This window comes from Ranitomeya imitator, chromosome 1 (assembly GCF_032444005.1).
Source record: "Ranitomeya imitator isolate aRanImi1 chromosome 1, aRanImi1.pri, whole genome shotgun sequence".
NCBI classification, from domain to species: Eukaryota; Metazoa; Chordata; class Amphibia; order Anura; family Dendrobatidae; genus Ranitomeya; species Ranitomeya imitator.
Genome location: NC_091282.1, coordinates 232,759,504 through 232,774,062, shown reverse-complemented (window position 1 = coordinate 232,774,062; position 14,559 = coordinate 232,759,504). Strand labels below are relative to the sequence as shown.

General features: G+C 44.8%; 1 protein-coding gene across 6 annotated transcripts in view; it reads right to left on the bottom strand.

Annotated features, from left to right (window-relative positions):
- TAOK3 (TAO kinase 3) overlaps positions 1–14,559 on the bottom strand; it is a 308,043-nt gene that overhangs the window by 165,121 nt on the left and 128,363 nt on the right. For all 6 annotated transcript variants that reach the window (XM_069754530.1, XM_069754547.1, XM_069754558.1 and 3 more), the window contains one exon: positions 7,732–7,777. In XM_069754530.1, the coding sequence (XP_069610631.1) occupies positions 7,732–7,777 (46 nt within the window). The remainder of the gene's footprint in view (positions 1–7,731; positions 7,778–14,559) is intronic.

Genomic DNA, 14,559 nt, shown 5'->3' with positions numbered 1-14,559 from the left:
ACAAAAAAGGGAGGATCTATAGATAAAGCATGAAGATCACTTACTCTTCTGGCAGAAACTAATGCCACTAATAATACCGTTTTTAAAGAAATATTTTTTAGTGAGGATGCATGGAGAGGCTCAAAAGGTGATTGAGTCAATGCATTTAGGACTATCGATAGATCCCACTGAGGGACCCGAGGTATGCTAATTGGTCTCGATCTCTCACAGGCAGATATAAACCGAGATATCCATTTATTACCTGCTACATCAAAATTAAAAAGAGCTCCTAAGGCTGACACCTGTACTTTCAGAGTGCTTACTGAAAGACCTAATTCCAGACCTTTTTGTAGAAATTCCAATATTGGAAATATAGGAATATCAGCGGAAAGTTGTGTAGTATGGAATTGAAGGAATTTCCTCCAAATTCTAACATAAATCCTGGTAGTTGAGGGTTTTCTACTTTTCATCAGAGTATCTATTAACCCACTAGAAAACCCCCTGAGATTTAGTAACTGCCTTTCAAACTCCATGCAGTTAAATTCATGCCCTTTGCCTGAGGATGAAGGAACGGACCCTGAGAGAGCAGGTCCTTGGATTGAGGCAGAATCCACGGGTCCGACACTGACATTGCCCTCAGCCATGAGAACCATGGCCTTTTGGGCCAGAATGGGGCTATTAATAGAATTCTTGCTCCTTCTTCCCTTATTTTTCTTATTACCAAAGGTAGTAGATTCCATGGAGGAAAGGCATATGCCAGGTCGAAAGTCCAGGGTACTTGGAGGGCATCGAGTATGTCCGGCTTGTCCTCCCTGTTTAGAGAGGCAAACGCCCTGACCTGTCGGTTGGCTCTTGTGGCAAACAAGTCTATTTGAGGAACACCCCATTGCGCTGTTATCATTTTGAAAATTTTTCTGTTTAGCATCCATTCCCCTTGATGGAGGGTGTGACGGCTCAGAAAATCGGCACGAAAGTTGTCTGTGCCCCTGATGTGAACTGCTGATAGTGATAGCAGATGACCTTCGGCTAATTCCATGATGTCTGATGCCAGCTCCCTGAGTCTGTCCGACCGCGTACCTCCTTGATGGTTTAAGTAAGCTACTGCCGTGGTGTTGTCGGAGAACACTCTTGTGTGAGAGCCGCTGAGCTGAGGAAGAAAGTGAAGTAGGGAATAATATATTGCCCTCAACTCTTTGACATTCGAAGAACTATCCAGTTCCGAACTAGACCAAAGATCCTGAACCCACTGATCCTTAAAATGTGCCCCCCAGCCTTTAGGACCAGCATCTGTGGTCACTATACTAGAGGGGGAAATTACCCAGAGAACCCCCCTTGAAAGGTTTTTCTGATTTAACCACCACTTAAGGGAGTGTAATACTTCCGTTGTTAGATAAACTGTTCTATCCAGACAGCCTCTATTCTTGATGTCTTCCTCTAATATAAATTTTTGTAGAAGCCTAGTATGAGCCTGAGCCCACTGGACCGCAGGAATACACGATGTCAGAGAACCTAGTAATGACATGCTCTGTCTGAGTGACATACTACGATTTTCTATTGCTAAGGATACCTTATCAACTATGGAGAATTTCTTATCCTCAGGCAGCTTACAAATCTGGTCAGCTGAATCTAGAAGGAGCCCCAGGAATTTCTGACACTTAACAGGCTGAAGTCTAGATTTTTCCCAATTAACCAGCCACCCCAGGGATTGTAAGGAAATCACTACTTCCCGTAACCTCTGCTCACACTGTAGGGGGTCTTTACCCACAATCAATAGGTCATCCAGATATGGAATGACTAAAGTATCTTTTACTCTTAGGAAAGACATAACTTCCAATAGCAATTTTGTGAAAACCCTTGGGGCCATGGATAATCCGAAGGCCATCGCCTTATATTGTAGATGACGAATTTGTCCCTCTATACAGACTGCTACCCGAAGGAACTGCTGGAATAAATGATGTATAGGAATATGATAGTAAGCATCCTTAAGATCCAATACTACCATGTAACAGTTTGGAAATAGATTCTTTATGGCTGAACGAATGGATTCCATTTTGAATGTTTTAGGCCTTATAAAGGAGTTCAGCTTTCTTAAATTAATTATGGTTCTGAAAGAGCCATCCGGCTTACTAATCAGAAACAAGGGAGAATAAAATCCCCTCCCCATCTGGGAAGATGGGACTTCCACTAGGACTTGTTTGCGTAGGAGGGTTTTAACCTCTGTTTCAAGCGCCTCTTGCTGAGGCCTGGATCTTAAGGTGGTAAGGAGGAAGGAGTCCGGTGGAGTTCTAATAAAGTCTAATGTGAGGCCTGAAGATATTAATTTAATGGCCCAAGTATTTATTGTTATCTCTTCCCATTGTTGCCTAAACTGTTTTAATCTTCCACCCACTGGAGGAATATAATTACTGGAATTTGTCGGCTGGCTTGAATGGACGTTTATTAAACAGGTTTCCTTTTTGTTTAAAATCCTTATTGTTCCATCTGTCTCTGAAGCCTCCCTTCTTTCCGAATGGTGGCTTCCTGAAGGCCCTTCTGTAAGATGGAACAAAGGGATTAGGGAATCCTTTTTTCCTTTCACCTGCCTTCGTGAGTATATCGTCAAGGACTGTTCCAAACAGGTACTTACCCTGACAGGGTATGGCACATAATTTGGATCTAGATTGGGCATCTCCTTTCCAGTTTTTAGCCATAAAGCCCGCCTAGCCGTATTGGAGATATTAGCTGTTCTGGCCGCCAGTCGTAGGGAGTCAATAGAGGCATCCGATATAAAGGCAGCCGCACCTTTGATCAAAGGGATAGATGCTCGTAACTTCTCCCTGGATACACCATTTTTAATATTTTGCTCCAGCTGATCCAGCCAGACTAACATTGACCTGCCAGTACATGTGGCTGCAATTGCCGGTTTGAATGCCGTGACACAGGCCTCCCACGATTTTTTAAGGAGCGCATCTGATTTTCGGTCCATGGGATCTGATAAGGAACCTGCATCTTCCACGGGCAAGGAGAACCGGCGAGATGTAGATGCAACTGCAGCATCGACCTTTGGTATTTTGGTCCATGTACTCAAATCTTCGTCATCAAAGGGGTAGCGCCTCTTACAGGGTATTGGTACCAACCCTTTTTGACCTTTACCCCATTCCTTCTTAACGAGGTCCTTTATGGCCTGGTTTATTGGAAACACGTGGCCTTTCCGTTGGGAAAGACCAGCAAACATGATTTCCTGTGGTGTTTGGGGTTCTTTTGACTCAGATACCCCCATCGTATTTCTCACCGATTTAACCAAGTTGTTTATGCCTTCAGTTGGAAAGCAAACAAAGTCTTCTTCCCCTGAAGAGTCAGACAGTTGAGAGACATCAGAGTCGACCTCCCCACTCTCTGCTGACGTGTCAGCTCTAGGTGAGGATACTCTTCTTTTCTTTTTCTCGATATTAATCGAGGAAGAACCGCCCCCTAACGACTGAAGTTCTTCCCGAATTATGAGCCGTATCTCATTCATTTTCACCGATTCCTCCTGCCGTAAGGTGTTATCTATACATGCCTGACATAGACTCTTAGTATAGGAGTCAGGCAGGGGTTCGGTACATATAGCACATTGTTTGTGCTTACTCTTCCCCGTCCTCTTTGCCTAGAATAATACAAGCAAAGGAATCAATATATGCTTCAGTGAAGCTATGTGTACACTCACCCAGCGTATTAATTTTACCGGCTGCGGGGTTGCCTTAGTTTGGGATGTGGAACGGGACGATTTCCTTCCCGATTTATCAGTGGAGTCACTTATCTTAGAGTGTCCACTGCTCTTTTTCCTGGTTTCGCTACTAGGTACTAGTGGCTCTTCCATGGAGTGCACACGGACCTCCTCTTGGGACGACATAATGCACACTGACTGCACTTCTAATCCTGACCTTTATAGTGTAGCCACTCCTGCATACATCCCCTAAAAAAATTTTTTTTTTTTTTTTTTTTTTTACTCACAAGTCCGGCGTCCGGACACTGGGATCGCATGGGGGAATCCAATATGGCGGTTCCCCCGGAAATGGTCCTCTGACACCGCGACCCCGGAAGTTCAAGCTTCCTTCCATGGGACGCCGACGCTACTGCGCATGCGCCCGCGTCTGCTGCATACCGGAAGCGCCCTAAGCGCTGCTTCCCACACCATGTCGCCTCTTACCTCTGGAGGGAACGGAGGGAAGATTACGCCCAGGGACGCCGCACCGCTGCTCAGCTCCACTTAGGAGGGCATTACCGCAGGTATCCACACTGCGCCGTGCATTCATTAGCACTTACCCAACGGTGTCCCAGCAGGGAGACCGTTGGCACCTTCAGGCTTCCCTGTCAGCCGCACCAGATGAGGGGGGAGCCCGCAGGAACATTCCCCCGACACTGTCCACCTGCTCTGGGACCCCTGTCACTCAGCAGAGTCGGTACAGGCGGTAGCCCAGGCAGGCCTTCCTCTTCTTAGCCATAGAGTTTTCTCTGTGGGTTCCCTTCTAGGAACAGGAAACCAACTGAGGAGCGAGGGGGGGGCCGCCCCTTTTATCTCTCTGTAGGTTTCCTGTTCCTAGGGGCGGATCCCCTCTCTCTAGTGGGTGCTGTCGTGGCGAATAGAAAATAAAGAGGATACGCCGCCCATCTGACCAGTAAGAAATCATTTTAATATCCCACCAATTTGAGCTGACAAGAGTCCCTTTAAGACACCAAACATGTTCTTTTATTAACTATGAACTCTTAATGACCTGGGGAATCATAATTGCAGGCCAGATTTAGCATTTAGTGAACCTAGCAAAAAAAAGCCAAACAAAAAACGTGTGGGATCACACTTTTTTTTGCAATTTCACCGAACTTGGAATTTTTTCCCCCGTTTTCTAGTACACGACATGGTAAAATCAATAAAAAAAAATTATGGCTCTTAGAAGGAGGGGAGCGAAAAACAAAAACTCAAAATCGAAAATACCCCGGGTCATGAAGGGGATAAACTTTTTTACATTGTCCCATCACTGTATGGTGTCAGATTGCTGATCTGACACACTGCATTGAGGATCAGCATTTGACAGGCAGGGAAGGAGGCATGTCAGCGCCTGCCAAGCCACCTTTCCCTGCGGGACCCCCAAAGCACCCCCGCTGCCATCTTGCGGGCAGAGGTTTCCATTGAGACCATCAGGACAACGTGATCACATTGCGTTGTTCTGATGGAAGTGTGCAGGAACGCATTCCCTGCGCAATGTTCATGTGTGCCGCTGTCACTACTGTCAGCGGCATCAGATGGGTTAAATGCCAGCAATTTATTTAAAAAAAAAAAAAAAGGGTATATTTTTCTTTTTTTTTTTTTTCTTTAACTTTGTCCTACTATGGGACTATCAATTTTTGCAGGCTGATCACTTTTATAGCATAGAGATGTAGCAGCATCACCATACTATGCAAACTGTCAGCTCTGCACTGACAGAGAAAGTTACTGATCATGCACTGCGCATAATCATGCAACTTTCCTAGCTATGGTGACCCGGATGTCATGACAACACCGGGTCACCATGGCAATGATTGGGACCCCATGTCACGCTGCGGGGTCTCCGATCCAAAGGCAGAGGGGATGTCATCCCTTCGTCTGCTCCTGAAATGCAGCAATCGCATTCGATCACAGCATTTAGGGGGTTTAAGTGTCTGGAGCGATGCGTAACCGCTCCTGGCACTTAGTGCCAGATGTCTGCTGTCAAAATCAGCAGACAGCAGCTGGCGATCGCGCACGCCCGATCGCTTAAACATAATAATCTGTCCCTGTTCAATAATGTCCAGGGTACAGGGACGTATTACGCCCAATGTCAGAAAGGGGTTAATCTGTATTTGTAGTTTTTCAGTTAATGAAATTCTTGTGCTTCATTTGGGGCATGCCTGTGGGGCGGGGGTCTTCATGTGGTGCTCTGCTTAGCTACTTATACTGATGGCTTCCCTCAGTGACCCACCTCCTATTTTATATACAGATTATTATATAGGTTGAAAAAAAATACCCTTCAGCATGATTGCATCTATAATGTGCATTTAATTCTTTTTATTTGCTGATATAATTCATAAAATAAAAAAAATTCTGTCTCAAAATGGTGCCGGCTGTGCCTGCGCAGTATCATGTATTAGCAACCCGATAGATGCTACTGCACTGGCGGAGCCATCTTCCTAGAGAGAAAAAAAAAAAGTGAGAGGTCTCCACCAAGATAGTGCCACATGCACCTGCGTGAATCACCAATAGATGCGGATATTCTTTTTATGAATTTATACCAGCAAATAAGAGAATTAAATGCACATTATACATGTGATCATGCTGAAGCAACTGCCTGCCGAAGGCGATTTTTTTTTTCCAATACATATAATAATCAGTATGTAAAATAGGAGGCAGATCAGTGAGGGATCAGTGACCCATCAGAAACCATACTGATGAATAGCTAAGCAAAGCACCACATGAAGACCCCCCCACAGGCCACAACACAAACATATCAAAAATGAAAATAAAGATTAAAAACAACCACAAGACAGATTTCATCAACCAAGGTATCATTGTAATCAGTATATCGGCACCGACCAGTGTCTGTAGATTACTGTGCACAATCCTGCTGACAGGTTCCCTTTAATGAAGACCTATAATTTCTGAAATGCATGTTACAATGACAAAATTGGATACTTGATCAGTCCAGTGTAGTCACAAACACTTCCACCCTAAGTTAAGCCTAAATGTTAGCAAATCACAAAAAAGTGGCAAAATAGATGGTATTACTCCATAATGCATTACTTTATCTCGCTAAGGCTGTGTGCAAACGTTCAGGATTTTACACGGTTTTTCACTATAAAAACGCGATAAAACTGAAAAAACGCATACATTAAGCATCCTATTATTAGAATGCAATCCGCAATTTTTGTGCACATGTTGCATTTTTTCTGCGGCTGAATCGCATTCTGGAAAAAAAAACACAGCATGTTCATTCTTTGTGCGGAATCACAGGGATTCCGCACACATAGGAATGCCTTGATCCGCTTACTTTCCGCATGTGGCTATGCCCAACATGCGGGAAGTAAGAGGATCATGTGCAGTTGGTACCCAGGATGGAGGAGACTCTCCTGCAGGCCCTGGGAACCATATACGGTAATTGTAAAAAAAAAAAAAAAAAAAAATTAAAAATCATGATATTCTAACCTTCCGGCGTCCCTGGCAGCCTTCTGTTTCCAATAATGCATTGTGAAAATGACCTGTGATGACGTAGCGGTCTCGCGAGACCGTAAGTCATCGGAGGTCATTGCCACAATGCATTATTGGGACAGGAACATCGCGAGGAGCGAGAAGACTGCTGGGAGGTGAGAATATCATGATTTTTTTAAATTATTTTTAACGTTCTATCTTTTTGCTATTGATGCTGCATAGGCAGCATCAATAGCAAAAAGTTGGTCACACTTGTCAAACACTGTTTGACAAGTGTGAGCAATGTGTCAATCAGTTTTCCAAGCGATGCTACAGATCTCTTGTGAAACGTTAGCATTCTGCAAGCTAAAAACGCTTGCAAAACGCTAGTGTTTAGCGGGAAAACGCATGCCAATTCTGCATGCGATGTACCTGCGGCAGGAGTTGCGGAATTGCCGCAGAAATTTCCTGATGCCTGATGGTGAGAGAAATTCTTTTCTAAAACAGACACTGCACTCGTATATTGAATGTGTGGTATAATTGTGCAGGATGATAACTTTTCAAGACCAAGAAGTTATGTCACATTCTTCTCTTACCCTCTAACAAATCTGATGCAGATCCCAGGCAATATTCCATTATCAGCTGAAATGAAAGAAATTAGTGTAGTTAAACAATCAGGTAAGAAATAGCACAGGGCAGACAAAAAGCAGCACAGTAACAAAATAATACAAAAAAAAAAAAAAAAAGGTATGTCCCGATGTCTACGGTAAGTATCAGAATCGATCCCCAGTCCCCTATCTATATATATAATTGTCTAAGGGTTTTTCCGTCTGTCTGTCTGTCTGTCGTGGAAATCCCGCGTCTCTGATTGGTCGAGGCCGCCAGGCCTCGACCAATCAGAGACCGGCACAGCATCGACGTAGAAATCCCGCGTCTGATTGGTCGAGGCCGCCAGACCTCGATCAATCAGCAACGGGCACAGCGACGATGATGTCATAATGGTTGCCATGGCGACGATGATGTCATAAAGGTTGCCTCGACCAATCAGCGACGGGCACAGTCTGCTGCGAATTCTGGAATCATCATTGTCCATATACTACTGGGACATGCATATTCTAGAATACCCGATGCGTTAGAATCGGGCCACAATCTAGTGACATATAATCTTGTACTAAGCCTGTAATATTAGTACAATAAAGTAATGCATCCAAACCAGTTTTAAAACCTTTACTACAAATTAACCATCAAAGCATTCAGTAACTCTTACACTATAGAAATCTTACAGAACCCCCATCTTATACTTCCTTCCTTCAGGCATCATCATGAATGACCCTTTCCAAGATCACAAGATAAACCTTTGCAGTTTTACTTTGACATATGTTTACACGTAGTGATAAGATGACCCTTGGCCGGCTTCCTTTTACCCCAAAATAATATTTTTTATTACAACATTTTCTAGGTAGTGTATCGCACCATACCGATAACAGCTTGAGTGTTAAACCTCTGACCACATTTGATGTTTGCAAAATCTAATTTGCTTTGTCAGCAGCCGCCTGGCTCTGGTTACCGACTTTGAGTTTTCAATGCACCAATAACCAAATATTTTCTCATGCACGTTTTAAAGATTTTCACTAAATGTGTAATTTCCAGTTAATAGTGCAAAACCTTACTTTTTGACACCAATTAGAAAATAGAATTATTCTTACCGTTAATTCGGTTTCTAGGAGCCTTCCACGACAGCCACCAGGAGGTTGTCTCCATTCCCTAATGGGGGACAGGAAGCACAAGAGGTTAAAAACCCCTCCCACCTCCCATTAACCAGTGACTTACAACTGAACCCCTAGCACCGGTTACCTTTAGGTTCTCAGAAAAATATCCAAGAACATCGGGAGGGAATTAATGCTGTCGTGGAAGGCTCCTAGAAACCGAATTAACGGTAAGAATAATTCTATTTTCTCTAGTAGCCTTCCACGACAGCCACCAGGAGGGATGCCAACCAATTCTGTATTTAGGGAGGGACCACAGCTTGAAGAACCTTTCGGCCAAAAGCAAGATCCTGATTGGACCAGAAATCCAATCTATAATGTTTAGTAAATGTGTGTAGAGAAGACCATGTTGCTGCCCTGCAAATCTGCTCCGAAGAAGCGCCAGCCCTTTCAGCCCAAGAGACGGAAGTAGATCTGGTGGAATGAGCCTTTAGGCCCGCAGGAACAGCAATATTCTGATTTAGGTATGCTTCAGAAATGGCCTTTTTTATCCAGTTGGCAATGGTACTCTTCGCTACCTTCTTGCCTTTGTTTCTGCCAGAAAGATGAACGAAGAGATTTTTGTCAATTCTAAATGATTTAGTATAATCTAAGTAGTATAAAACTATACGTCGTACGTCCAAAGTATGGAACCTGTGTTCTTCCGGATTTGAAGGATTGTGACAAAACGATGGGAGGACTATGTCCTGTGATCGATGGAATTCTGACACTACCTTCGGTAGGAAACAAGGATCTGGACGGAATACGATGGAGTCATCTCTTATGGTAAGATAAGGCTCTCTAATTGAGAGAGCTTGTATTTCCCCCACTCTTCTTGCGGTAGAAATTGCAACCAAGAAGGCCGTCTTGCAGGACAGAAGATGCGAGGAACAAGATGATAGTGGCTCAAATGGAGGAGCCGTAAGACCCTTTAGAACTATGTTTAGGTCCCAGGATGGCACAAAAATTTGTTTTCTTGGACAATGTCTTGATGCCGCGACCATAAACCTCTTTATCCAACGATGACCTGCAAGATCCTGATCGAAGACGGAACTCAAGGCTGACACTTGAACTTTCAAGGTACTTGGCTTCAGCCCTAATTCTAATCCCTTTTGCAAAAAATCTAATATTTGTGAAATATTAGGATGAAAAGGGTCAGGTTTATGAGGATGACACCACGAGGAGAATCTTTTCCAGATTTTTCCATATATGGCATTGGTAATAGGTTTCCTAGATTTTTGTAGAGTAGAGATTACTGACTCTGAAAGGCCCTTAGCTCTTAGTACCTGGGCTTCAATAGCCAGGCTGCCAGTTTGAACTTCTGTGGCTCCGGGTGATAAAAGGGGCCCTGGCAGAGAAGATCTTCTGATACCTGAAGAAAGACTGGACCGTCCACCTTTAATTCTTCGATGAGGTGGTACCAGCTCCTTTTCTGCCACGCTGGAGCTACTAGGATAGTCTGGACCTGATCGTCCCGGATCTTCCGGAGGGTCTTCGCAAGTAACGGTATTGGAGGGAACCCGTAAGCCAGATGGAACTTCCAAGTATGAGCGAAGGCGTCTACTCCCTGAGACCTGTCTTTGGGGTTTAGGGAGAAGTAGTTCTTGACCTGTGCATTCTGGCTGGACGCTAGAAGGTCTATATCGGGAAGACCCCACCTGTCTGTCAACATTTTGAAAACGTCCGTCTTCAGGCTCCATTCTCCTGGATGCAAGTCGTGACGGCTTAGGCGATCTGCCTGGACATTCACCGACCCCTTGAGGTGTAACGCTGAAAGTGAGAGGAGATGTTTCTCTGCCCAGCAAAATATCCTGTTTGATATTGCTTTTAGTTGGTTGAACTTTGGACTCCCCTGGTGTTTTAGATGCGCGACAGTCGTCATATTGTCCGAATAAATTCTGACATGTTGACCTATAATGAGACTGCTGGCTGCCAGAAGGGCCCTCTCCACTGCCAACAATTCTCTGAGGTTGGAGGAACTGGAACTTTCTCTCTGATTCCAGTGACCCTGGAATGGGATTTGTGAGACCACTGCTCCCCAACCTTTTTGACTGGCGTCTGTTGTCACCGTAATTAGCGGATCTTGCACCCAGTCTACACCCTTCAGCAGGTTTGATTGGATCGACCACCAGGTTAACGAGGCCTTTACCTTCCCTGGAGTGTAAACTCTTCTGTTTAAGGAATTTGGATTCCCGTTCCAGTTCCCTAAGATGTGCGCCTGCAGAACTCTGGAGTGGCTCTGAGCCCACTGGACTGATTGTATACAGGCCGTCATCGATCCCAGAAGAGACATCGCAGTTCGTAAGGTCGGAGAACGTTGTTTCCTGAAGTGTGAGACCTTGGAAATTAAATTTATCCGATGTTCCTCTGGTAAGAAGGACTTTTGACCTTCTGAATCCAGGAGGACTCCAAGGAATTTCCTCACCTTTGATGGTGACAGCCGAGATTTTTTCAGGTTTGGAATCCAACCCAACCCCTGTAAGATGTTCAGAGTTTTGGAAACTCTCTGATTGAGAACTTCGGCGGAAGGACCAATTATTAACAGGTCGTCTAAGTACGGGACTATGGCGATGTCTTGACTCCTGATATGGGCTACTGCTTCCGCCATGACTCTGGAGAACACCCTTGGGGCTGAGGAGATCCCGAAGGGGAGAACGTTGTACTGAAAATGTAAGATCTTTTGGTTGAATTGAACCGCAAATCTCAGGTATTTCCTGTGGCAAGGATGTATTGGAATATGGAAATAGGCATCCTTGAGGTCTATTGTTGCCATATATGAGTGAGGAGCTATTAGAGGGATGGCTGTTTTTACTGACTCCATCTTGAACTTGCGGTATGTTATGTATCTGTTGAGAGCCTTCAGATTTATTATAATCCGAGATTGTCCGGAAGGCTTTTTTACTATGAAGATACGGGAATAGTGGCCTTCCCCCCGCTCGTTCACTGGAACCAAGGAAATAGCTCGAGTTTAGCAAGTCCTGAATTCCGGCCATCATCAACTTTTGAGTCTCCCGAGATGACAGGGAGGTGACTCTTACGATCCTGGGAGGAGGCGCATCGAACTCTATCAGCAGACCCTGTTGGATAACACTCACCACCCAGGGGCTGTTGGAGATATTCTGCCAACTGTGGACAAAGTCCGAAAGCCTCCCCCCTACCGGATCGGAGTCATTGCTTCTCTTGTTGTGTTTGTTGGGGAATAAGGATGTTTTTAGGCTTCCCCTTAGCATAACTCCACCTTCCGGATTTTCCTTTCCCTCTACCCTGGGAGGGGTGGGGCTGGGAGGGCCGAAAAAAACGCTTCCTGGGAGGCTTCTGTTCAGGGAGGGTTTTCTTTCTGTCTGTGGCTTTCTCTAAGATATCATCTAAGGAGGGCCCAAACACATATTCACCCTTAAAGGGAATAGAACACAGTTTTATTTTTGACGTAACATCTCCGCTCCACATTTTTAACCAGAGAGCTCTTCTGGCTGAATTTGTCTGGACCAAGGATCTGGCGGCCACACGGATAGATTCCAGTGAGGCGTCTGCAAGGAACCCTGTTGCTCTGTGCAAGATAGGCAAAGAGTCCAGTACTTCTTCTCTTGGGGTACCCTGAGAGATGTGGCTTTCTAACTCTTCTATCCAACGGAAGAGCGAGCGGGCAACACATGTGGATGCTATATTGTACCGGAGGGCTGAGGTAGACGTTTCCCAGGATTTTTTGAGAAGACTCTCAATCTTCCTATCCAAGGGGTCTTTTAATTGGGAAGAATCCTCGAACGGCAGAGCTGTCTTTTTAGCTACTCTAGCCACTTGGACATCAATTTTTGGAATGTTCCATTTTATTGAGTCTTCATCAAGAGGAAATCGGTGCTTAAAATCTGGAGGCATTGTTAGCCGTTTCTCGGGCAATTCCCATTCATTATTAATCATATCAATTATGCTTTTATGGACGGGAAACCCGGGCTGCTTTTCAGTATGTATACCAAACAGCTCGTCTTGTATAGACTGAGGCACTGATTCCTCTTTTAGCCCCATTGTGTTCCTCACAGCCGATACCAAATCCTCAATATATTCTGAGGAAAATACGTACGCTACTCACCTGGTAGCAGTGTTTTTTCAGGAGCCATGACAGCACAACGAGGGGATCCGCCCTTCAGGGACAGGAAACCTCAGACATAAAAAGGGCGGCACCTCACTCCCCCGCCAGTTGGTTTACAGAGTATGAAAGGACCTTCTAGGTTAGTAGCACATAGACAATATTAATATATGGTACAATTCACCCAGTGACTAAACTTAGGAATTAACTAAAGGAAGTGTTGAACCCATAAACAAAGAGGGTAGGGAATATAAGGGTGCTGTCATGGCTCCTGAAAAAAACACTGCTACCAGGTGAGTAGCGTACGTATTTATTCAGTCGCCATGACAGCACAACGAGAGACTTTCAGAGAAGTGAAAAGTGACTAGGGAGGGATAATAGCCTCCAGCACCCCTCTCCCAAACGTGAGGTCGGAGGAGCCACCTAGATCTAACCTATAGTGTCTAAGAAAGGTGGATGGAGAAGACCATGTGGCCGCCTTACAGATGTCTTCAATCGACACTTCTGCCCTCTCAGCCCAAGATGTGGCTACCGCACGAGTGGAGTGTGCCTTTATGCCTTCTGGAATTTCCACGCCACCTGCGGTGTAAGCAAGAAATATGGCCTCCCTAATCCATCTGGCTAGCGTATTCTTTGATACCCTAAGCCCCTTCCTAACTCCCTGGTAGGATAAAAATAAGGAATGATCTTTTTTCCAGGCGTCTGTTACTGCAATATATCTGAGAAGGCATCTACGCACGTCCAAACAATGAAATCTCTGTTCTTTATTGTTAGAGGGATTAGGACAAAATGAAGGCAAGATTACCTCCTGGGACCTATGAAATTTTGACGCGACCTTTGGAAGATAAAGAGGGTCAGGCCTCATCACCACTCTATCTTCCGTAATTTGCATATACGGACGCTGCCTGGACAATGCTTGCAGATCACTAACTCTTCTTGCCGATGTGAGGGCAACTAAGAGGGCTGTTTTGACAGACAGGATCTTGATCGGGACAGAGTCAATGGGCTCAAACGGAGCTTGTGTTAGAGCCGAGAGCACAAGATTTAGATCCCATGGCACTATCTTTTGTTTAACAACCGGCCTGGATCTGGTGACCGCTTTGAAAAACCTTGTTATCCAGTGATTACTAGCTATGTTGGAATTATATAGTGCCCCTAGAGCCGAAACCTGAACTCTAAGGGTGCTGGTGGCTAAGCCTAAATCTAGGCCCTTCTGTAGAAATTCTAGGATCTGAGCAATATCAGGTTTCTGATCGATCTGTGCTCCTGAGCTTGATAGGAACTTCCTCCATATCCTAACATAAATGCTAGTCGTGGAGGCTTTCCTACTCTTAAGCAGCGTATTTACAAGGTTCTGAGAGAATCCTTTCTTTTTCAGAAGTGACCTCTCAAGTTCCACGCTGTCAGATGTAAGTTGGCTACTCGTGGATGCAAAACTGGACCCTGGGAGAGGAGGTCTGGAATTTCTGGGAGAATCCATGGTTGGGAAATGGACATGCTTCTTAACCATGGGAACCAAGACCTTCTGGGCCAGAATGGAGCTATTAATATAACTCGGGCTTTGTCTTCCCGAATCTTCCTCAGAACTAAAGGAATTA